General features: G+C 34.9%; 1 protein-coding gene across 1 annotated transcript in view; it reads right to left on the bottom strand.

The window, feature by feature from the left end:
* Positions 1-244: 244 nt before the first annotated feature.
* Positions 245-26,494, bottom strand: part of LOC142358739 (gamma-aminobutyric acid type B receptor subunit 1-like) — a 67,949-nt gene continuing 41,699 nt past the window's right edge. Inside the window, exons 10-15 of the mRNA XM_075410286.1 lie at positions 25,038-25,170; positions 24,355-24,591; positions 17,984-18,272; positions 17,489-17,616; positions 16,937-17,296; positions 245-885 (exon numbers count right to left, since the gene is read on the bottom strand). Coding sequence (XP_075266401.1) covers positions 703-885; positions 16,937-17,296; positions 17,489-17,616; positions 17,984-18,272; positions 24,355-24,591; positions 25,038-25,170 — 1,330 coding nt within the window. The 3' untranslated portion in view covers positions 245-702. The remainder of the gene's footprint in view (positions 886-16,936; positions 17,297-17,488; positions 17,617-17,983; positions 18,273-24,354; positions 24,592-25,037; positions 25,171-26,494) is intronic.

Raw genomic sequence — 26,494 nt, 5'->3', positions numbered from 1 at the left:
AATTCAATACAGAAGACGTATTACTATAATTCTGATTTTATAATTTGGGTTATTACGTTACTTATAGATTACATGTCCCCATTTGAACGTAATATCGCATTTATCTAGAAAACTAACATGTTGATTTGGTGATCAGTAACTGAAGACAACCCTAACTGCACATTTTCCAGCTTCCAATTTTGAACAGTTTAATGCGCTTTTCATATGTTGGCTGGCTTTCAAATTCATACCTATCAGAGGAAAATTATTGGACACAGGAAGAGTTTTAATTCGCCTCAACTGTTAGAAACGCAAACATGCTGCTAAAATTCAAAACTAATGGACAAAATTTAAACTAATGGGTCTTTCCCAACACATCCCCAGTTTGTTTTTACCATGGTGAGGTGGGCTATACGTTACATGACCATTATACTCTGGAGGGGGTTATAATGGGGAAAGACCCCAACTAATTGCTGAGTTTGTGGGATTAATTTACTACTCAAAACTAGACTCTATCATGTCGCATTTCTCTATTTCTACAGTCTGGTGTGCTTTCCAATAGGTTTCAAATAACATGCAGTTTTTCTATTCATCCGTTCGTTTTATAAACAACCAATAAATACTTTCTAGAATCCAAAATTTAGCATCGGCAACAATCATAGTCTCAATTAATGCAGTTCTAATTCGTAAATGCGCAGAATGATACAGAAAAGTGCGTTTCCTTCAGAGCTCTGTGACACTCATTTGGTCCATATCTTCCTGATCAATGTAGAGGAATTCTGTGAAAAAGTCAATATCCTCTACTGGAACTCTACCAGGGGGCGCTCTCTTTCTCAGAGTCCCCTCTAACTTCTCTCGTGAGAGCTCCTCGTACTTGTTGCGTAGTCGTTCCAAGTAGTCATCAAGCTAAATACACACATCAAAAATAGACGCACCAATTTCAGAAAACATCAAAAAAACGTTAAAAAACTTTTTTCAAAACGATTTTAATCGGGATCCGGAACAAGTTACACATGCTAAGTTGACCTGTGCTGAGTTCAAATTCAATACAGAAGACGTATTACTATAATTCTGATACGATAATTTGGGTTATTACGATACTTTTAGATTACACGTCCCCATTTGAATGTAATTTCGCATTTATCTAGAAAATTAACGTGTTGTTTTTGGTGATCAGTAACTGAAGACAACCCTAACTGCACATTTTCCAGCTTCCAATTTTGAACAGTTTAATGCGCTTTTCATATGTTGGCTGGCTTTCAAATTCATACCTATCAGAGGAAAATTATTGGACACAGAAAGAGTTCTAATTCGCCTCAAATGTTAGAAACGCACACATGCTGACACATGCTAACATAACAGACAAGCGTCGGGCGAATTGCTCTCAGACGACCGGTTGCCTCCGTCAAAAGCTAGACGCGGTTCAGTGAGGTAGCTTTAGCTTAATTGAAGGGACGTGAGGTGAGCGCAGCGGGGGGGGGCAACGGTGGGATAAATTTCTAACAATCGCCCTTCACACCATAAGTATAAGTCTCCAAAACAGTTTCTGTGAATCCCATACTTGGTGACTATAGAGCTGAAAAGCTCTAAAAAAACATAATGCCCACTGGGCGTTACCTCTTTTACCCGTTTCTGAGGACGAGAAATCTAATGGGTCAGACGAAAAATCGGTCAAGCGAAAAATTGCATAAAAAAAGATAAATCAGGAATAAAACAATTGCTACAAACTTCGTTTGAGAGCAATTAAAAATAATTTCCTGAAACGTGCTAGCTCAGTCAATCATGAGAAAACATTTCTACAAAAATTCAACATTAATTGGGTAACAGAAGCTGATATCACGCCACATAACAGCAGCTGGTGTGAGTTAAGGAGAGAGAGAGAGAGAGAGACCGACAGTGTGAGATGAAGCGTGAACAACAAAGAGAAGGAGGAGACACACACACACACACACAGAGAGAGAGAGAGAGAGCTAGAAATTTTTTTATGATGAGACTCGACTCTGCAACTTCTAGACTTGATAGTAATTAAATCATACCGAAAAAAACTAAAGTGCAAAATTTAAAAACTGTCCGGATTTCCAAGTGAAAAAAATTTTTAAAACCAGTTTTTGTCTCCGGAATTTAGTCAAGTAACACATCTGCAAGACCTAAAAAGTTTCGTTGGCCAGTAATAAAACACTTGAAAATCTCAACAAAATCTTGCTGAAACTCGTGACATATCTTCAGAACCATTTAACTGTTTCAAAAGACCATCATGTGTCCCTAATTGAAGACTGAAATAGCTTCACTGGGTCATAAAAGTCCACAAACTTGGAACACGATGAACTTTTGGAAAACTTGAAAAAAAAAAGATTGCTAAAACTCGAGTCATGAAATATTGATAACCATTCATTATCTCTAGAAACTCTTCAACGGCTTATTATGAAAATTTGCAGGATGTCCCTGGCCCCTGGTGCAGGAAAAAATCACAAATTTTTAAAAAAAGAACTTGAAACTGGAAATTTTTTTATGCTCAAACTCGTGATATTAAAACCTTGAAAAACATTCCAAAACATTAATAAACTATGCAATAACCAATTATCAAAAGCTACAGCAAGTTCCTTGGCTCTTGAGGCTGGAGAAAACTAGAAAATGACAAAACATAAAAACTTGAAATAAAAATGCAAGTTTCATTTTGAAAAACTGCTAACATTTGTGATATTGAATGTGAATTATTCAATTACCATTGAAAACTGTTAAGTACATTATTATCAAACCCTAAACATGAAAAATGACAATAAATGTAAAAAAAATGAAATAGCAGGTGTTGTCACAAAAATTTGCTAAAATTTTTGATATCAAAAATTTGAGAAATATTCCATGGCTAAAAAAAATTTTCAGTAAGTTATTATCAAATCCCAAAGGAGGTTTTCGGACAACTGACGCTGAAAAAACCTGAAAAAAAATAAACATCAAAAATGAAAAATTTGCAACTTAAATAAAAAACTGCTTAAAAATAGTGATATTAAAAAGTTGAGAACTATTCCATGGCTAAAAAAAGTTGTCAGTAACTTATCAAAACCTAAGGTATGTTTTCTAGACTCTGGGGCCAGAAAAACTTGAACGATGATAATAACAAAAACTTAAAAAATTGCAGGTTTTTGTCAGAAAAAGCTAAAATTCGTGATATTAAAAATTTGAAAACCACTCCATTGCCACTAGAAACTATGCAGCAACCTATTTTCAAACACAAGAGGTTTCTTGACGACTAAAATTTTCGAAAAGCTAGAAAATTAGTATAAATTTGAAAGTTTTGTTTGGATTATCAAGACCTATAGCTCTTAAAATGGTCAAAAAAAGTACTTATGTCTTGCAAGAAACCTTTATCAACTTTCACCAGCCTCAATTTTTATTTTCAGAGTGGTCCAATACAAATTCGAAAATTGACGAAAAAAAGCAAGAAAAATTGCAACATTTTGGGACCAAAAATGGCCTTTTAACGTTAAACTACGGCCTTCCCAAAAGCTTCACCACACTAAGCACTAGAAGGACTATTAAGCGAAGCTAAAGACCTCTAATGAAACTTAATGCCCGCTGGGCGCTACCTGTTTATCCCGTTTTTACGTCAAATGGGTCCGACGAAAAATCGGTCAAGGGAAAAATCGCATAAAAAAAGACCAACAGGACTAATATAATTGATACAAGTTCGTTTGAGAGCAATTAAACAACATACCCGGCAGATTACCGGAAAATAGCCGCCGTTGATTCCAATAAGCATGATTGAAATTGAAATAACAGAAGATATTGAAAAAAAAAGATTTTTGTACAAAAACATTTTTTAAGATTTATCTTGATGGCATTTTGTGGTTGAACATACTTCTGTTTCACAGAGAGGCTACAGTGGCTACCATCAAAAACAAAAAGCATTAGAGATGGCAAAAAAGACTGATAGGAACCACGTTCAAATAGCGGGCATCTAAAATTGGGCTTTATGGGTTTATCCCGTTTCTATTTCTGACATCCATTTTTGTACCAACTCTGTTCATTTTGAACTGCTTTGCTGAGCAACTGATGTTCAAAATCACTTTCAGTAGAATGAGAGAAACTAGCCTAGAGAAGTCCAAAAGATTTCACGCAAAATGTTGAAAAGGCGGCAAAATGAGGTAAAGCGAAACTTTTTTTATTCGACGAAGTAAAAAAACATAGCAGGACAAGTCCTGAAATACAATTCAAAGAATTGAATGAAAAACTTGGATTTACTTTACCTGAACAGCAGATCAATTCAACGATGCCAGCCAAAACACAAACAAAATCATCTCAAAAAATTGAGAAACAAACAATCAAACAAACTAAACAAATATATAACCCTTGATAAAACTTGGAAGTTTTTACCCCTAAGGCAAAATTTGACCCCTTTAACAATACTTATTTCCAAAATATTTTCGAAACCAAAATTTGTTTCTGAAATTGGTGCAGTATTATATCTGCAAGGCCTGAAAAAATTCATTGGCCCTTGAAGATCGATTAACTCGAAAATTTTCAAAAACTAAAAATGTCAATAGAAATTTTAATAAAATATTGCTGAAAATCGTGACATTAATATCTTAAGAATCATTTCTTGAAAAATGATTCTAGGGTCTCTAGAGGCTATCAAGTAAAGCAATTCCAAGTCTTAAAAAATAATTGGTTCAAAGATCGATAGGCAATAATTTTTATAAAAATTTTCGTATTTCAAAAAACAGAAATTCGTTCTATCAAAATGTTGAAAACCATCCAATTACCCCCAAGCATCTGTTTAATAACATACTATTAAACCTTGTATGAGGTTATCTCGCTAATCAGGCAAGAAAAACTGAATAAATAACAAATATCTTGAAAAAAACTTAAAAAACTTGCAGGTTTTATCAAAAAATTTTCAAAACTCGAAAGGTTAAATTGTTGAAAACAAATTCATTAAAACTAACAACTATGCAGTAACTGTTTTCAGACCGTGGATTAGGTTTTCTGGCACTTGAGAATGGTCAAATATCAAAAATTGACAAAAACTTTAAGAAACCTCAAAAAAATTGCAGATTTTATCAAAAAAAAGCTAAAATTCGAGACATTAAAATGTTGAAATCCCCTCCATTGTTACTAGAAACTATACAGTGCCCTTTTATCGAACCTTAAAGGAGATTTCCTGGCCCGTGAAGGTGGAGAAACGCAAAAAATTACAAAAATTTTAAAACTTTAAAAAAATAGCAAATCTGGTATCATTTTCTGGGTTTGTGTTTGTAGTACCAGAACATATAACTCATAAACTGGTCAAAACAAGTACCTTTTTCTCGCAAAAGGCCTTCATCAACTTTTAAAAAGTTCAACCTAAGACTAATTAAGCAAAAAACTTAAAAAAAAAATTACAAAAAACATGAAAAATTGCACCATTTTGAGCCCAAAAACTCCTAAAAATGACCTTTTAACCTTCAATTGAGGCCATCCCAGCAGCTGCAACACTCTAAGCACTTGAAGGACTACTAACGTCCACTTTGGGCCTCTATTGAAACTTAATGCCCGCTGGGCTTTACCTGTTTATTCCGTTTTGAAAGATCAAAGTCATTGAAAAATGTGTGAACACATCTTAAAAAAAAACACAGCGCCCCAATACAATTCAAATTCTTTGAATTGTAAAAAAATAGGAGCGCTATAATAGCCGGCTGAGAAGATGAGGGCGGCTATTAATAACAAACATATTGCCAAAAAACCACGGATTTGAAATAACGTTCAGGGCCAGATTCGGAAGGTAATTTTTATCGTTCACAAGGACTGAAAAAGAAATTTTTGTTAAAATTAGATGTTCTGCATAAAAGTTTTACGAAACTCAATCACGAAAATTAGTGGACGTTTCGAGCTCGACTTACAAATTTCGAAACATAAAATTTTTCATTAAAGAATTCATTGCAGTAAGTCAAGTAAAAAATATCACATAAATGACTTAAAAGCTAAAGCAAAAGACAGCACCAGATGACATCTCGCTTAGAGCTTAACTCCACATCCGAAAGGCCTTAAAACTGTAGCCAAAGGGTCGCTAGAATGACTTGTGAAGACACCGAAAAAGAAATCAAAGAAAGGGCACGTCCTTAATTATAAACCATAGATTTTTAAAAATGATCTGACTCTTGTTGCTATCACTCATTATTAACATTTTCGGCTAATTAAAATTTTCGGCTAAACTTTCAAAGCTGTATAAATTTCTGCCTAATTCAAGCAGGACTGGTTGGATAATTTAAGCTCATTTAAGCAGAGCTATTACCATCTCTAAGTTCTACATTAAAAACAGAAGAGGGTAGATAACGTCGCCAGCGTGAACTGGTGACCTTGTTTTTCAGAAAACTTTTCTTGAATCGTTTTCCACAATCTGAGACGAGCTATTTAGCTAAAGAGACTGCGAGTTTTTTATTACTGTTATTAATAAAAAACTCAGCAACTTTGTTCGCCATATTTTATTAATTCTATCGTGAGATATCACAGGACAGAAGCAATAAAACCATATTCAAGAACTTTCTAACAAATATCGTAAAGGTCCGCTTATTAACACTACCCTTTTTTCAAATCTAACGTAAGAATAGATCATCCTAAAAGAAATGATAGAGCATCATTTCATCACAAAGGACTCAAAAATGCCAAGAGGACGAAATGTCAGCAAATAGCTTTTAGTTTTGCGAAAAGTACCATACCATCTTATGTGTATCTAGGATCAACGACAGGAAATGAAATATTTCAAAAGATAGCAATATAAAAACAAGGCCCTACTTCAGATATTGCAGTTTTAAAATTCCACATTCGAGGGCAACCTTGGAGCACCACTGCAAAAATCTTGCAGAAAAAGACCAACACGCTCACAATAATCAACAATTGCTTCGAACTCAATTCAAGAGCAATTTACAATGAGCTAAAACTATTTCAAAATTTTCAAGACAAACTTAAACAAAATAAATTTTCTATCTAGAGAGGCACCACTGCCACTATCCAGTTCAAGCTCGGAAAATTTTTCTTTGCGCGTGAAATTGAAAAACGCATTCCCGTTGAAAATAAATTTGAGATTCTGTAACCTTTTGCCCAAAAACCTCATGTCAGAAATTCTACTCGATTTGATATGCCAACAAGGAGGCTCGTTAATGTGCGTTCGTACATGATGTTCCGACCCGAGCTCATACATTTTCAACCAAATGAAAAGATAACAAAAATAGATGTTTGAGTTTGAAAAAAGTTTCACACCCAAACTACTAAATGAATTACATAATGCCATGCCTCATTACAGCGCTCAAAAGATCTGCCAATAGAAAGACTACGCGAAAAGAAAATAAACAAAATAAGCCACACTAAGAAAATTAACGACAAAAACTCAATACCTAAATGTAAAAGCACTTAGCAAACAACGTCAAAATGCAATCAGATAAAACCTTAACCACAGAAATTTACTTTTCCCGAACTAAACAGCAGATGGAAACTTTTCTTAATGAGACTAGGTAACAAGTCGACAAAGAGTACGAACAATGAGGCGAAATTCAAAAATTAATCAGCGTTTTTAAACCAAGAAACTTGAAAAGTCTCAAAAATCATTAGCTTTTAACTAAATAATCCTTGATAAAATACTATAAGTCATTACAAAACCAAAATGAACTGTCTCTGGTTAAACTAAGCCATAGAAACGAACTAAAGGAAAACTCAAAAAATTACAAATGTATTGCGAAAACACAAACTATTGCTACCATTAAAATCATTAGCTATTATCTGAACATTGTATTTTAAATTCAATTGCTGTTTCTAATAATTCAGTTGAAAGATTTATGCTGAGATTAAATAAGTTTACTTGGGCCACATTTGAAAACCATTGGGATCTGTTATTACGCGATTGTTCTGAAAGAAGAATAAAAGAAACACAAAAATTGACCACTCAATAAACGTTAAACGTTTTAAAAAACGCATATTGTGCCACAAACAAAACATCAGTGGCAAATAATATAAGTGGATATGTTATTTTTTGAGATACAAGAAAATGAATGGGATCCCTCATTGATGAAAGTAAGTTACAATTTGACGAAAAGAACAATAAAAACTGAAAAGTTTGAAAAAGATTTAAAAATGTATATCATAAACTTTAAGACTATTTGCTATAAACTGACTGCTTCCGGTAACATCATTCATTCAATCCAAAATTACAAGCTTATGAGACCTGTCAGCAATTTACGGCTACCTAAAGAACAAAAACAGGCAAAAACAGCAAATTCAGAAAAAAAAATTGACCGAGAAAAAGTGTCGAAGTCATTAAAAAAATTGAAATTTCCACTAACACCTTTTTTATTTTTAATTGATTTTTAAGAGCAATGGGATTCCTTTTTTACCGATATAAATTCAAAAAATCAACAAATATGAACAAATAAATTTCAACCACGAAATTTTTGAAAATCGTATTATCAACGCCATTAAATTCATTAGCTTTCAACGGAAGCCAGTAAACACGCTAAATTATAACTCGATGGCACAACAATTTTGTTTGCCATTCATTTTTCATCAATAAGACCTTACAACAAACCATTTACTTTGAAAACAACAACAAAGACAGGCAAAAACAAAAATTCAGTAGAAAAGTGCCAGACGAAAGTGTCGAAGCAATTTAAATCATAAGCTCTTCTCTGGAACCTTTAGCTATGATCCGTTGAACGTCTTCACTAAACCAATGGGAACTATCCGTAATACGATAATAAAACAAGATTTCGAAAGGATCCAAAACTGAAAAAAAGTACCCGAAAACTAAAAAAAATTATGAGATCTCGTGGCATTGAAGTTTTAAAACTAATAGGTCGAAAATAAAACCGCTGACCAGATTAATTATGGCTGCAGTAACACAAAAGGATTTTGTCAGTACTGAGACTGACTAATAGTTCACGAAAAAAATGTTTAGGATTGGTTAATGTCCAAAAATTTCGAAAAATTATTTTTTAAGTCTTAACAGCCATTAAACTCAAAGGCTTCCAACGGAGGTCAATAACTACGCTCAGATACAACTCAATGGGAGGCAAAAGATGTTTCACATGCATAGATAATCAATAAGACATCAAAATAAGTCTCATGACTATAAAAACAAAAAAAAACATGCAAAAACCAAAATTCAGTAAAAAGTGCAAGAAGAAGTGTTGAAGACAATTAAATCATTAGCTTTTCTCTGAAAACTTTATCTGTGATCCACTGAACGTCTTTTTTAAGCCAATTGGATTAGAAGAATATTCGGATAATGTGTATAATATTTGAATAAGGTGATAAGAGTTCAAAAGTAACCAATAATACAAAAATATCCAAAAATTCGGAATCTTGTTTCATTGAAGTCATATGACCAATAGTTAGAAAATAAAACCACTAAACAGATTAACAATAGTTGCAGTGGAAATCCATTGGGTCTTGACAATACTGACAATGACTAACACGAAAAGTTTATGATCAAAAAAGCTTTCCAAAAATTATTTTTAAAGTCTTAACAGCCAATAGCTGTCCACTCAAAGCACTAGATATGTTCACTTAATGCTCATTACGGAACAAATTGCACTGTTAGTCAAGGAGTCCATACCAATTATCATTAACGGAACGTCGATATGAAAGATGAATTGTCTCTAGGTGACTTAAAAAAGAAAAAAAAAGTTTTATAAAAGAGCTCTCAAATATAATTCGATTTTTTCATAGTAAAATTCCCTATGAGACCAGAACTAGTCTTTTTTATCGCCTTTAGTCTATTAAGAACACAAAAGTTTTTCTTTTGCGTGAAATTTAATTTTGAAATACTATTTTTATAGAAAATATTTTAATTTGAAGAAAAATTACACAAATATCCCGTGTTCACACAAAACTTCAATCCTCGATAACTCCTCGCAAAAAACAAAAATCAAAAAATCTTTTTAATTTTGAATTCTACGCTGGATCCGTCGGCCAAAATTGTCTGAACAAAAAAAACCATTTGAGTATATAGTTCCCCCCCCCCCCCCCCCCACAAGTGGGGTCGGAACAATAATTTCTCTTCCGATCAAATTCTCGATAAATATTAAACAAAACCAAAAACGGGCCAGTATAGAGTTCCTTCCCTCTGCATATAAAGCCCCAGCAACCAATCATTTTGACAATTAAAGAACCCGCATATTATGGCATTGGAAAGCAAAAGAACCTAAAGATATTGTATAATGCAACAACGGTGTGCGAGTAATTAATGTTATAAATTACCCAACCTATAGTGTCCATAACTTCAATTTTTCTCATGTCTTTCAAGATTTTAACTTGGAATGACTGATCTGCAGGGGTAAACATAGCCGGCAAATTACCGGAAAATAGCCGCCGTTGCCGCGCTTGATGCACATTGGGATTGAAAGAGAAAAAAAAAGATAGAAATTAACCGATTTTTTTCCAGTTTTTTTTCAGTGTCAAAAAGTGTTCTAATTTGGCGTGCCGTTTCGGTTAGATTCTAAAACTATAATTAATTAAGCTACTGAAAGCTAATATAGTAAGCTTAATACCGATTTCATGGGAGTTCATGTCTTGACAGGAACTCCCAACATTCAAAGAAAAGAAAAACAAAACGGGTACATGACTGACACAACTGCTACAAACTTAGTCGAGAGCCATTAAAAAACAAAACAACAGAGGAATTCTCTTTACAAAGATCACATCAATAATTGAATACCAAGAATTCTTTGTTAGCACCACCATATCTGCTCAAATAAGTTTGAGTAAAATTTCCATTCGAATAAATAACCAAACATAGCCGGCAAATTGCCAGAAAATAGCCACCGCTGACCCACTTGACGCATATTGGGATAAAAACAGAAAAAGAAAAAAATAAGAGAGAAATTGACAAAATTTTTAAGTGTCAAACTGATCTTATTTGGTATGTAAATTCTGCATATTAGGTTCAATTCTAAAATCACACTTAAGTCAGCTTCTAAACTGAAGGCTATTAAGCATATTACTAAGGCCAGCTAACAATCGCTTTAATGAACTTGATAACCCAATACGTGCGTGACAAAATTGAAAATCTATTCAGCTGAAACAGTGAGTGATGAAGTCAGAAGTCAGGCGTGAAAACTGTGACTTATGTAAAACGAAAAGCTAAAGCATGATCATAAGGTAAGGCGAATTAAAAAACATAGCAGGACAAGTCCTGACGTACAATTTAAAAAAATTTTATTGACTGAACAAAAACTGGACTTAGAACGGACAATGAGTGAATATGGGAAAAATCAATAGGCCTAGAATGAACCATGGGCTTAGAAAACCATTTAGAAAAAAGTCCGCTTCAAAAAATATCTCGTCGTATTGTTTTTTGTGTAACTACTATATGATACAATCCTAATTCAGAAAAAAGACAGGAAGCTAGTCTTTTTAAAGCAAAACGACTGAATGGTTATCCGACGATCATTGATCCTGGTTAGCAACCATGTCCGGTACCTACCAACCTAATTTTTCAAAAGCTTTAAGTCGATGACACCCAATGATGTATTCCCCTAACTTAATAGTTCAGCTAAAAAAAGCTAACGTACAGCTCTGCTATCTTTGACAAACGTTTGGCAATTATTAAATTGGATTTTCATTAGCCTCAAAGCTTGCGTTCTCATAACCTCTATGAAAATTGATATAAGCAATCAGATCCTGTGAAATGTTGTGTCGAAAACTTGTTTATGTGTCATTGAAGGCTTTTAAGCATAATACTAATGCCAGCTAGCAATCGCTTTTATGAACTTGATAACCCAATATGTGAAAGTTTTGCAAATCCATTCAGTTGAAACAGTGGGTGAAGTAAGTTAGAAGTCAGGCGTGAAAAACCGTAACTTATGTAAAACGAAAATCGTGATCAAAAGGTAAAGCGAATTAAAAAACATAGCAGGACAAGACCTGATGTACAATTCAAATAATTTTCATTGACAAAGCAAAAACTAGACCTAAACGTACTATGAGTAAATTGGGGGAAAAATCAGATTAAAAAACTTAAAAAAAACTGAAAATCAATGTCAAAAAGCCGCATGTGAACAAAAAGCCACAAGCGAGAAAGGGAAATTTGGTTCCAATACCGTTTTCTCTCTCTACTTTAAAATTAGAGCAAAAAATTTATTAAAAAACTGAAAATCAATGTCAAAAGGCCGCATGTGAACAAAAAAACCATTAGCGAGAAAAAAAATTTGGTTCAAACGAAAAACTAGGCCTAGAATGAACCATGAATAGATTGGGAAAACACTTTAGAAATAAGTCTGATCCAAAAAATATATCGTCTAATTGTTTTTTGTGTATTTACTATATCAAACAACCCTAATTCAGAAAAAATAACTAGAAGACAACACAACTGCTCCCGAGGAAGCTAGTTCGTTTAAAGCAAAACGACTGAATGGTTTCTCAGCTGTCAGTGATCCTGGTTAGCAACCATGTTCGGTACATAACAACCTAATTTTTCGAATGCTTTAATTCGTTGACACCCAATGTCACAAAAGTGGCCTTTCGCATGAGACAACTAAAACTAAGAGATGCCCATCAACTTAATGCCCTCCGGGCTTTACCTACTTATCCCGTTTGTGAGTTCAGAAGTCATCTGTTCAGACAAAAATTGATCAAGGGAAAAATTGCATAAAAAAGACCGCCGGGAACGAAAGAAGTGTTACAAGTTTCAGAGGAAATAAAACATACCCGGCAGATTTGCGGAAAATAGGCGCCGTTGATTTCAATAAGCATGATTGGGATTGAAAGAATAGAAACTAATGAAAAAAAATTGGACTGGAGATAGTAACTAAAAACAAAGTTTAGGTAACGGGCATCTGAATTTCGGCTTTATGGGTTTCTCCCGTTTCTATTTCTTTTGTTTTTTGATACTGACTCTGTTCATTTTGAATATCTTTGCTGAGCAAATGCTGTCTAAACACATTTTCATCAGAATGAGAGAAGAGCAAAACTAGCCTAGAGAAGTCGAAAATTTTCCACGCAAAAAGTGGAACAAGCTTTGAACTAAGGTAAAGCGAAAAAATTTTAGTACGACGAAGTAAAAAAAATTAGAAGCGCTATAATAGACAGCTGAGAGCCCGATGCCGCTACTAAACATGAAAAGGAGTACAAAAACCACTGATAAAAGCCTTGAAAACCTGCAAAATTGCGGAGATAGCTCAATATTGCATATAAACCTCTAATATATGATTGAGATAGTCACAAACCTAGTAATTCGTTAATACGGTTTAAAAAAAACCATTTCACTCGAAAATATCCATGGATAGCTGTATACTTCTATGGTTTCCGCCTCAATTACCCCCAGTTTTCTGACTGAAGGTCAACTTTTAGCGACCTGAAAGTGAAATCTAAAACATTTCTTAAAAGGTTAAAAAAAACTCACTGCATCATATCGAATTGGTGTCACAGAAATGCAATTGGTGTCTGAACTGGAGTGACTGGATATTGCCTAAAAATAGCCACCGTTGATTTGCTTGATCCACATCGGGATTGACACAGAAAAAGAACAAGAAGACAAGTTGACCGAATTTTTTTCTGCTTTTTTAGTGTCAAAATGTTTTCTAATTTGACGAGCAGTTTCAGTTAGATTCTAAAATTAAACCCAATTCAGCTTACCAAAATCAACGCTATTAAGCATAAAACTAATGCTAGCTAGCAATCGCTTTTATGAACTTGATAACACAATATGTGAAAGTATTGAAAATCCATTCAGTTGAAACAGTGGGTGAAGTAAGTTAGAAGTCAGGCGTGAAAACCGTAACTTATGTAAAACGAAAACCGTGATCAAAATGTAAAGCGAATTAAAAAACATAGCAGGACAAGACCTGATGTACAATTCAAATAAATTTCATTGACAAAGCAAAAACTAGACCTAGAACGTACTATGAGTAAATTGGGGGGGAAATCAGATAAAAAATTTTAAAAAACTGACAATCAATGTCAAAAAGCCGCATGTGAACAAAAAGCCACTAGCGAGAAAGGGAAATTTGGGATCTTTTCCGTTTGTGCCCCCCCAGCTTAGTGGGTGCATATTATTTGCACCCCCCAGACGCACGTGCCATATTTTTACATGATGATTTACTATGTAATGGCACGTGCTCTGTAACTGGGGGGAGCATAACGTACTGGGGGGGCACAAACGGAAAAGATCCGAAATTTGTTTCCAATACCGTTTCCTTTCTCTACTTTAAAATTAGAGCGAAAAAATTTATAAAAAAAACTGAAAATCCATGTCAAAAGGCCGCATGTGAACAAAAAAACCATTAGCGAGAAAAAAATTTGGTTCAAACGAAAAACTAGGCCTAGAATGAACCATGAATAGATTGGGAAAACACTTTAGAAATCAGTCTGATCCAAAAAATATATCGTCTAATTGTTTTTTGTGCATTTACTATATCATACAACCCTAATTCAGAAAAAATAAATAGGAGACAACACAACTGCTCCCCAGGAAGCTAGTTCGTTTAAAACAAAACAACTGAATGGTTTCTCAGCTGTCAGTGATCCTGGTTAGCAACCATGTTCGGTACCTAAAACCTAATTTTTCGAATGCTTTAATTCGTTGACACCCAATGTCACAAAGTTGGCCTTTCGCATGAGACAACTAAAACTAAGAGATGCGCATCAACTTAATGCCCTCCGGGCTTTACCTACTTATCCCGTTTGTGAGTTCAGAAGTCATCTGATCAGACAAAAATTGATCAAGGGAAAAATTGCATAAAAGACCGACGGGAACGAAAGAAGTGTTACAAATTTCGTTTCAGGAAATAAAACATACCCGGCAGATTGGCGGAAAATAGCCGCCGTTGATTCCGATAAGCATGATTGGGATTGAAAGAATAGAAAATATTGCAAAAAAAAATTTGTACAAAAAATTTTTTGAGTCCGATTTATTTTGATGGCATTTCGTAGTTGAACATACTTCTGTTTCTTAGAGAGGCTACAGGGGCTACTATCAACACCAATAAGCATAAGAGATGGTAACTAAGACTTATATGAACGACGTTCAAATAGAGGGCATCTAAAATTGGGCTTTATGGGTTTATCCCGTTTCTATTTCTGACTTCAATTTTTTATACTGACTCTGTTTATTTTGAATTGCTTTGGTGAGCAACTAATGTTCAAATTCACTTTAAGGAGAATGACAGAAGAGAGAAACTAGCCTAGAGAAGTCAAAAAGATTTCACGCAAAATGTCAAAAAAGCGGTAAAATGGTAAAGCGAAAAAAAGTTCGACGAATCAAAAAAAATAGCAGGTTAAGTCCATGACGAATAGAATAAAAGTTCAAAACAGGACAAGTCCTGACGTACAATTCAAAGAATTTTCATTGACTAAAGAGAAATATACCCAGCTGATTGCCGGAAAATAGCCGCCGTTGATTCCAATAAGCATGATTGGGATTGAAAGAATAGAAGATATTGAAAAAAAAAATTTTGTACAAACATTTTTTGAGTCCGATTTATTTTGATGGCATTTCGTTGTTGAACATAACGTACTTGTTTTTTAAACAGAGGCTACAGGGGCTACTATCAATACCAATAAGCATTAGAGATGGTAACTAAGACTTATAGGAACGACGTTCAAATAGCGGGCATCTAAAATTGGGCTTTATGGGTTTATCCCGTTTCTATTTGATTTCAATTTTTTATACTGACTCTGTTCATTTTGAATTTCTTTGTTGAGCAACTGATGTTTAAAATCAATTTTAGCAGACTGAGAGAAGAGAGAAACTAGCCTAGAGAAGTCAAAAGATATCACGCAAAATGTTGAAAAAGCGGCAAAATGAGGTAAAGCGAAACATTTTTTTATTCGACGAAGTAAAAAAAATGGGAGCGCTATAATAGCCGGCTGAGAAGATGAGGGCGGCTATTAAAAACTAGACCTAGAATGGACTATGAGTGAACTGAGAAACCCATTTTTAAAAAAAATCAGATAGAAAAACAAAAAAAAAACAAAAAATCAATGTCAAAATTACGCATGTGAACAAAAAAACTACCAGCGAGAAATAAAAATTTAATTCAAACAAGAAAAAACTAGGCCTAAAATGAGCTGTGAAAGGATTGGGAAAACCATTTAGAAAATCCGATCCAAAAAATCGAAAAACAGTAAAAATCAGAGTGAAATTGCCGCATGTGAAGAGAAACCACTACCGAGAAACCCAATTTTTGTTCAAACACCGTTTTCTCACTCTACTTTAAAATTAGAGCGAACAAAATTCACGCCGCAAAACCACTCGCTTTTTCGCTCCATTTCCTGTTTCGGCGTGACAAAAATCACTACTCCAATTTGACTTCAAAATTCATGAAAATGTGTGAACAGATCTTAAAAAAAAGACAGCGCCCCAATACAATTCAAATTCTTTGAATTGTAAAAAATAGAAAAAATAGGAGCGCTATAATAGCCGGCTAAAAAGATGAGGGCGGCTATTAAAAATACTCAACAAAGCCAGCCGAAATAATTCTGTACCTTTTAGAAACTAATTGGATCTATTCTATTTGCGCCGGGGGGGGGGGGGGGGGGGGGGTAGAGTAGATTTCTCTAATTTACTTTCCTTTCATTTTTGCTCCCTAAAATAGTGCCCATGAGATAAAATTTGGATTAGTTTAAATCGTCGATATAGTTATTTAATTCTCTCGGTCTGATACATTTCTGCCTACCTATACAAAAAATAAATTGAAATGAACTCCAGTGTACTGCATTTAAGCTTAACTTATTTCATCCGCTTAGAATCCATGGGATTTCTATCAAGCAAATTAAACATTCATACCAAGAAATTGCGCATCTATTCCGCCTCCAGTGTTCTATGCCTCCAATTACAATTTATATGTTGTTATATAGCACGTTATTGTAAAAAAAATGGAACGCATTCCTGGGGCCTAAAAGTTGTATGCTCACCAAGCTGGAGAGAGGCAGAATAGATGCAAAATGCATTCAATAGCTTTACACCCCCTCTCCCGGATTAAGATTAAGTTACCTCTATTATTTCGCGTTTTATCCGTTCATTCTCCTCATTAAGTTGGTTGTACTGTTCGACCTCATTTGCCCGTTTTTTGTTCATGGCTGCCCGGCGTCTTTTTGTTGACTCGCGTTTGAGCTGACTGTGAGTTGAGCTCGAACTCTTACTTGAAGCGAGTCTTCTCATGCTGGGCTCCTTCAGATCTTCAACGGTTCCCCCTCCCAAATTGCTCTCCACGATTGCCCGAATTTTGGGTCCAAATATGAAACCCTGGGTGACAAACACAGAGAGGATGGTGGCCAGAGACGAAAATATATATGAGGCGTCCTGGTGCGCCTTGATTAACATCGTTACAGGCACTGTTATCCAGTACAATGTCTAAAACAAATACTCAACATCTATTTTTCGTTAAAAACAGGTTTGGCTCAAATTATTTTGCACTCCGCCGTTACCACTGGCTCGCCGCCTTATAATAACGCTTTTCAGAAAAGTACACAAACGGTGGAAGGGAGCACGGTGGTTGTTCAATTGCATAATTTGCAGGTTACAATGCTAGAGCAAGATACTAACCACAATGTTGTAAACAGACATTGCGACTTGTCGCGAGTCATTCATGTTCTCCTGCTCAACATTGCGAGACTCATAAGCGAAGAGAGCCCCGACCAGAAGCAGCATGCCTTTGAAGCCAAAGTTTAGACCTAGAGACAAAACATATTACTGGCTATAGTATGACACTCCATTTGTGTTCTAAGCTACTGTTGAACTGTTTATCTTTTGCTCCACACCAAAACCGAATTTTAGCTTTTGTCACAGAACATTTAATTGCAGGTAAGAATGTACAATAAAGCAACTCTCAACTTGATCCTATTTATTGTGTCGTAAACTATTGCTCTGCTTGAAGTCTTGAATTTAAGCACCCGCATTAAACTCTTTCCAGTATGTATTGCCTGATTTAGTAGAAATAGAGAATCAACGCTAAGCCTAGAGTGCCTTATCATCGAAAAAGTGACATTACTCTCTATGTTATACATGCGAGAAGCAAAAACCACAGGATGCTGTTCTAACCTGTCCATAAGTTGTGGTCTGAAGAGCGACAGTGCCTGATGTAGGGCCTCACTCTGACTTCGCCGTCTGCAGTGACATTGCGAATGGGCAGAAATTCCTTCTGCAAGGATAGAGGAGCCAGGTTAGAGTAGAAACAGAGGAATCCAATGTCTAGTAGAATCAGCACGATCAGACAACTATACATATGCATGCTGTTCATTTCCACGTCTTTCACATCGGACGAAAGAGATCCCCCTGCAGATGAATGCAGAGACACATCGTCCAGTTTCTCCGATAGAACTTCGCCCTTCTGAAAAGATGTCCCACTTAGAGCTGTTAAAGCCACGGGCTACTTTTGTTCTTGTAGTAATTCCTTTCCACCTGAGCCCTAATTCCCTTATTGAGGCAGTAAAAGAATTAAAGCGTAAACTGAAAATAAGCGTAGTGCAAACTAAAAAACATAGCCGGCAGATTGCCGGAAAATAGATGCGATAGACGCTTGTGGCCTTCCATGAATTGAAAAAACTAAAGAAATAAGATTGGCAGATCGACCGCCAGCTTTTTAATAGACCACTAGACTTTTTGGGTTAGATTCGGACTGTCAGTTTTATGAGACACATTTGCTCTAGAAGGAAAAAGCCCCAATTGAGCTTTTTCAAAATTAATATTCGATATTAAAAATCAAAAAACTCGATTACTCAGGATTTAGGGCAAATAAGTTTGGCACTACTTAGATGCACACTATTGACTTTAATTAGTAAATGTTCATAAAAATTAAAAAGTTCCATGAGTGAGTTCAGAAATAATTCTTTTGAGCGAGGCAAGTCACGCAATTGGCCTAAAAGCAGAGTGACGTCATGAACACTAATTTTAACTGCAAAGCAGTAGAAGCCACAGTAGAAGTCAATGAAAAGGTCAATTCCTAGAAGTCAGGGTAAGACAAAACAAATCTAATAGACGAAGTAACAAAAAACATAGCAGGACAAGTCCTGAAATACAATTCAAAGAATTGAACAAAGAACTTAGAAGCACTTTAACTGACCAGCAGATCAAATGAACAATGCCAGCCAAAGCACAAAAAATCATCTAAAAAAATTGAGAAATTAAAACAATCAAACAAACTAAACAAAAATATACTCAATGCCAAAACTCATTAAGCTTTTACCCCTTAGCCAAAACTTCATACCTTTAAATATACCTATTTCATAACTATGATCAAGACCACTTTTTGTTTCTGAAATCGGTCCAGTATTATATCTGAATGAACTGAAAAAACTTCACTGGCCATTGAAGATCGATTAACTCAAAAATGATCAATTTTTTTGGAAAAATGAAACAATCGCAAATTTGAATGAAACAATGCTGAAAATCGAGATATGAATATCTTCAGAATCATTTCTGTGTCTCTACAGGCTATCCATTAACCCAATTCCAAGTCTTGAAATAAACCGACGAATGTCGGAAGAATTGGTCTTGAACGACAGGTGAGGCAAATTAAGGGGCTGTAGCCTAGATAAATTTTTCTTTAAGGGTGCAAAAAACCTTTCGCCCGCTGGGATTCGAACCACAGACCTCCCGATCCACGGTGACCCGCACTAACCACTGCGCTACGACTCGTTTTCCTCTAGCATGCTGCAACCGATTTTACATTAGCAACAAGCTTTACTTCAGAGCAATAGAGATCACTCAAAAGTGAAGAACGCAAGCGTGAAAAGTCACTTGAGAAGTCAAAGAATTTTCTAAAAAAAAGCACAAAATTGTCAAGCAAGAAATTTTTTAATAAAAAGACACTCACGTTTACAATAATTGCTATGAACTTCGTTCAAGAGCAATTAAAAAATCATTGACTCAAAGATCGATAGGCAAAAACTTATAGAAAAAAATCTCAAACTTCAAAAAATAGAAATTCGGTCTCTTAAAACTTTGAAAACCGTTCAATTGCCCCTAGCAACTATTTAGTAACATTTTATCAAACCCAGGATAAGGTTACCTGGCTACTGAGGCAATAAAAACTGAAAAAAAAAGACGTTATGAAAAAACTTGGAAAAATTGCAAACTTAATCAAAAAATTTTCAAATTCGAAAGGCTAAATTGTTGAAAACAACAACATTGAAACTAACAACCAAGCAGTTACTTTTTTCAGACCATGGAATAGGTTTCCTGGCACTTAAGAATGGACAAATAACAAAAATTGAAAAAAACTTTAGGAAACCTTAAAAAAATTGCAGAGATGCTAGCTAAAATTCAAGACATAAAAAACTCGAAAACCAATTCATTAATACTAGAAACTCTACAGTGCCCTATTATCAAACCATAAAGGACATTTCCTGACCCTGCAGCCGGAGAAAGTCAAAAAATGACAAAAATTTTTCAAAAACTTGAAAAATTGCAAAAATTAGTATCATTTTGCGTGTTTGTATTTGTAGTACCAAAACATATAGCTCATAAAACGGTCATAACGCGTAATCTTGTCTCGCAAAAGGCCTTCATCAATTTTTCAAAACTTCAACATAAGACTAATCAATCAAACTAAAAAAAATCAAGAACATGAAAAATTGCATCATTTTGAGCCCAAAAACTCCTAAAAATGACCTTTTAACCTTAAATTAGGTCCACCCCAGCAGCTGCGCCACTCTAAGCACTTGGAAGACTACTGGAGCCCACTTTGGGTCTCTAAGGAAACTTAATGCCCGCTGGCCTTTAGCTGTTTAACCCATTTTGGAAGATGAAAGTCATTGAAAAATGTGTGAAAACATAAAACAGCCCCCGAAAACAATTCAAATTCTTTGAATTGTAAAAAAAACCACGATTTCACCAATATTAGGCACTATCGCTTCGCGGCTATTAAACAGATACACACAAACAAACACATACACACAAACAAGCGCGCGCACAGTACACAAAAACACACACACACACACACACACACACACGAAGAAAGAGAAGGAGAACAGAGATAAAAAAAAGCGAAAAGAAATGAGTGGAAGGCAAAACGAAAGAGTGGAAGACGAAAACATAATGAGATAGGAAGAGTCAAGAGTGCAGATATGTAAAAACCGAGAAAAAGATGACAAAACAAATGGACGGATTGCCCTTTTAGAAGATAAGCGAAAGAAGAAGATAAGCTGTGAAAAACTTGCAGGCCAAAGAATATAGTTTGAAGGAGAAAGAGAACTGAGCTGCGGTAGTTGCTAATACAATCTATGAAAACTTTAAAAACAAAAAATGAAAAATCTAGTGCTTATTACATTATAAATGCGAGGTATTAATAGTAACAGCCTTCTTTCTATAGGACTCCTCTCCGGGTTGAAAATGTTTTCAGTTTTATCTTAAGTAAGCTTTGGACCGCTAATGAAATTTAAAGCCCGATGAGCTTTACCCGTTTATCCTGTTTTGAAACATCAAAGTCATTGAAAAATGAGTGAACTTTTAATATACCTATAAATATACCTATATCAAAAATAATTCAATACAAATTTTGGTTTCTAAAAATTCCGCAGTATGATATCAACGCCTGCAAAAATTCATTGGCCCTTGAAGATCGATTAACTCGAAAATGAACCAAAAAATTTTTTAAGAAATGAAATCAATTGCAAATTTTAATCACATGTTACTGAAAAATTTGATATTAAATTCATAAGAATCATTTCTGTGTCTCTAGAGGCTATCCATTCACCCAATTTCAAGCCTTAAAAAATTAATTGGTTCAAAGATCGATAGGAAATAATTTATTAAATTCAAATTGCAAAAAAAATCGCTCTATTATTATGTTGAAAACCATTCAATTGCCCCCTGGCAACTATTTAATAACATACTAATAAATCCTGTATGAGGTTATCTGACTACTTAAGCAAGCAAAACTGAAAAAAGAAATGTTTTGAAAAAACTTGGAAAAATTGCAAATTTTATCAGAAAGTTTTTAAAATCGAAAGGCTAAATTGTTGAAAACAACAACATTGAAACTAACAACCAAGCAGTAACTTTTTTCAGACCATGGAATAGGTTTCCTGGCACTTAAGAAGGGACAAATAACAAAAATTGACAAAAACTTTAGGAAACCTTAAAAAAATTGCAGATTTTATCAAAAAAAGATGCTAAAATTCAAGACATAAAAACGTCAAAAACCAATTCATTGTTACTAGAAACTCTACAGTGCCCTATTATCAAACCATAAAGGACATTTCCTGAACCTGCAGCCGGAAAAAGTCAAAATATGACAAAAATTTTTCGAAAACTTCAAGATTGCAAAAATTAGTATCATTTTGCGTGTTTGTATTTGTAGTACCAAAACATAGCTCATAAAATGGTCATAACGAGTAATCTTGTCTCGCAAAAGGCCTTCATCAATTTTTCAAAACTTCAACCTAAGACTAATCAACAAAACTAAAAAAAATCAAAAACATGAAAAATTGCACCATTTTGAGCCCAAAAACTCTTAAAAATGACCTTTTAACCTTATATTGAGGTCACTCCAGCAGTTGCACCACACTAAGCACCTGGAGATCTACTACCGTCCACTTTGGGCCTCTAATGAAATTTAATGCCCGCTGGGCTTTATCTATTTATCCCGGTTCGAAAGATCAAAGCCATTGCAAAATGTGTGAACACATCTTCAGAAACATAGCTGGCAGATTGCCGAAAAAGCCGCTATAGACAATTGTGGCTTTTCATGAATTGAAACAACTAAAGAAATAACATAGACAGATCGACCACTAGTCCTTTAAAAGACCGCTAGACTTTTCGGGTGACATTTGGACCTCCAATTTTATGACACAGACGGTCTATAAAGAAAAAGCCCTAAAAGAGCTTTTTCAAAATTGACATTCGAAATCCAAAACTCAAGACTAATACTCAAAAATTAGGACATATAAATTTGGCACTACTTAAATGCACACTATTGATCTTGAACTAGTAAGTGTTCATAAGTGAGTTCGGAAGTCAATTCTTTGACAGAGGTAAGTCACGCAATTGACGTAAAAGCAGAAACGACGACAAGTAGACAAATTTTAACTGCGAAGCAGTAGAAGTCACTGAAGTCATTGAAAACGTCGATTCCAAGAAGTCAGGTTAAGACAAAATAAATCTGTTAGACGAAGTAAAAAAACATAGCAGTACAAGTCCTGAAAAACAATTCAAAGAATTGAATGAAAAATTTAGAAGTACTCTACCTGACCAGCAGATCAATTGAACAATGCCAGCCAAAACAAACAAAATCATCTCTAAAAAATGAGAAACACAATCAAACAAACTAAACAAAAATATAATCATTGCTAAAACTTTGAAGCTTTTAACCCTAAGGTAAAACTTGATCCCTTTAAATATACCTATATCAAAAATATGTTCAAAACCAATTTTGGTTTCTAAAAATGCTGCAGTATGATATCTTCAAGGCCTGCAAAAATTCATTGGCCCTTGAAGATCGATTAACTCGAAAATGAACCAAAAAATTTTTTAAGAAATGAAATCAATTGCAAATTTTAATCACATGTTGCTGAAAAATTTGATATTAAATTCATAAGAATCATTTCTGTGTCTCTAGAGGCTATCCAGTCACCCAATTTCAAGCCTTAAAAAATTAATTGGTTCAAAGATCGATAGGAAATAATTTATTAAAAAATTCAAATTGCAAAAAAAATTCGCTCTACTATTATGTTGAAAACCATTCAATTGCCCCCTGGCAACTATTTAATAACATACTAATAAATCCTGTATGAGGTTATCTGACTACTTAAGCAAGCAAAACTGAAAAAAATGTTTTGAAAAAACTTGGAAAAATTGCAAATTTAATCAGAAAATTTTTAAATGCAAAAGGCTTAATTGTTGAAAACAAATCCATTGAAACTAACAACCATGCAGTTACTTTTTTCAGACCGTGGAATAGGTTTTCTGGCACTTGAGAATGCACAAATATCAAAAATTGACAAAAACTTTAGGAAACCTTGAAAAAAATTGCAGGTTTTATCAAAAAATGCCGAATTCGAGACAATAAAATGTTGAAAACCAATCCATTGTTACTAGAAAATCTACAGTGCCCTATTATCAAACCTTAAATGAGATTTCCTCGCCCCTGAAGCCGAAAAAAGTCAAAAAAAGACAAAAATTTTCAAAATACTTAAAAAATGCAAAAAATAGATCATTTTGCGTGTTCGTGTTTGTAGCACCAAAACATATAGCTCATAAAATGGTCATAATGAGCTATTTTGTCTCGCAAAAGGCCTTAACATGGTTTCATAAACTCCCCATTTGGGTTTATACAATCAAATTGTTGCAGCTTCGATGGTGCAGTTATTCTGATCGAACCTCCTCTTTGGGAGAAAATAAAAAATTCTAATAGCTCCTCCATATTTCATTGTCGGAGCGCAAGCAGCAAATAGTTGGCAATATCAGCGTACCTTGTGAACATTATTCGAGCTGTTGCGTGCTTTTCCCCTGGGCGATTTTTGCAGCACAGGAGACATGAGGCTGCCAGCTCCATTTGGGGATGTGGATGTCTTGGAACGAGAGCTGGCGGCCAATGCCTTCATCCTGGATGGCTTCATCTTCACAGCCACCACGTGCAGAGCCCACACCTTGGCAAAAAGGGAGCCAAAGCCCAGAGTGAAGCCAAGAGACATCATCCACAGCAGAACCTATTCAAAAGCATTTGTTCACAAATTGGCCCACATACCTCGGACAACTGAGCTAGTCCCAGTAAAGATGAAGCTCAATGAATTAACTTTTAGTCAGAGGAAACAATTAATCGATCACTAGAATCCATTTCGGAATCTACTCATTAATTCGACAGTTAACGAGCTCCTTAAAACTATTAACCACTGCTTCTATTTGCCTAATATGTAGTTTCCTCAGTATGGTTAACCAGGCAGCTCTTTTGCATTTCAAAGAGCGAATAACCTGTCAAGCCAAACTTAATATGACAAATTAGAGAATTGATTTAGAAACTTAAAATTCCTACAATAGCTCAACCATTATTGTTCATTCTTTGCACTTCACTCCTGCTGGTACCAGAAATACAAATGCTTGCAACTAATTAGTGAATGTGGTGGTAATGCGTAGACGTTGCAAAATAATCACTAGCCTGGCAAAGGTCGTTGCTGCGTAGGAATGGGTCCAGCTCGTCCGTGAGTCCATTGAGGAACACACAAAACAGAGTCAGTGCACAGCCCACCAGCATCACACTGTTAATCACGGGCTGCGAATTGTAGATCACACTGACAACATAACAACCGAACTTCAAACCATTTACGCTCCCGCTAAAGGTGAAACGCCAAATGCTTTCATTCTTTGAATCTTATTTTAACATCTTCTAAGCTTAAATAAGCTGAGCAAGTCTTTCGGGATGATCCATTGCTTACTTTTCTTCTCCATTTCGGGTAATGCAACTTTGCTCAGTTCAAAATTCCATCAGTGCTCACACTTCCGTTTTATATTTCCGATGTTGAACAAGCTCTAGTCTAATTTGCTCCACGAACTTCCTCATTCCATGACAAAAGTGCTTATCAAAAAATCTAATACTCTGCTCAATTATCAATATCGCATGTGACAGGGGAGTAAAACTGCGTCCAATGAACTGGTGATGGGACTAAAGCGATCAAGCAGCTTTATCTCAATTTTCACCACTTGTTGTTCTTGCGACTTTCACACAAACCTCAGAAATCGCTCAGTCAAAACATAACATAGTAGTATTCAAAATTAGATCGTCAACTAAACTAACTCGACGACATCTAATTTAAAAAATAGAAAGCTTTCAGAAACACGTTAAGTGAAAATCGCAATGTTTTTTTTTTCTATATAGCACTCAAGGATAACTGCTTTGCTTACCATACTCAACAATTGTTGAAATTTTGCCTGCAGGTTATTATATACAAATCAAACATAAGCAAATCAGTTGATGAAGTAAGTTGCGCCAATTACACTTTCAGTGATAATCTGATAATGTTTCACGGCACAAGCACACAGCACGAAGCTTTATTACTAGAGAGCCTTGCTAAACATATTAGTTTCTTAGACCATCGTAGACTGAAGGAAATCATGTATCATCAAAACATCAAATCATGCAAAAAATCTAAAAGCTCTTAGAGAGAGTATAAATTGACATCCCAAACAAAATAGCGTCAAGTGAGAGTAAGAAGTTATCAAAAACGTTCACTTTTTTAGCTTTGTTGAGCAGTAATTGAGCAGTAACAGAAAAAACAACCGAAAAACCGAATCTGTCAATCACAAACGAGAGAGTGTTTTCGGAAACACACGACAATAAAACTTGATTGAAGCGAGTAGAGAAGAGAAAAGGGGATAAAAACCAAAGACCGAGAAGACAACGGAAAAACAAAATAATTGAAAGAAAAAATAGAAAGAAAGAAAGATAGATTGATAGATAGAGGGAAAAGATAGACCGAGAGAGGAGACGGGCGAAAAACAGCAAGCGAGAATACAGATAAAGGAGAAACATACCCGGCAGATTGCCGGAAAATAGCCGCCGTTGATTCCAATAAGCATGACTGGGATTGAAAGAATAGAAGATATTGAAAAAAAAAA

This window comes from Convolutriloba macropyga, chromosome 2, assembly GCF_964194025.1.
Source record: "Convolutriloba macropyga chromosome 2, txConMacr16.3, whole genome shotgun sequence".
NCBI lineage: Eukaryota > Metazoa > Xenacoelomorpha > Acoela > Convolutidae > Convolutriloba > Convolutriloba macropyga.
This window is presented reverse-complemented; position numbering and strand designations above follow the sequence as displayed.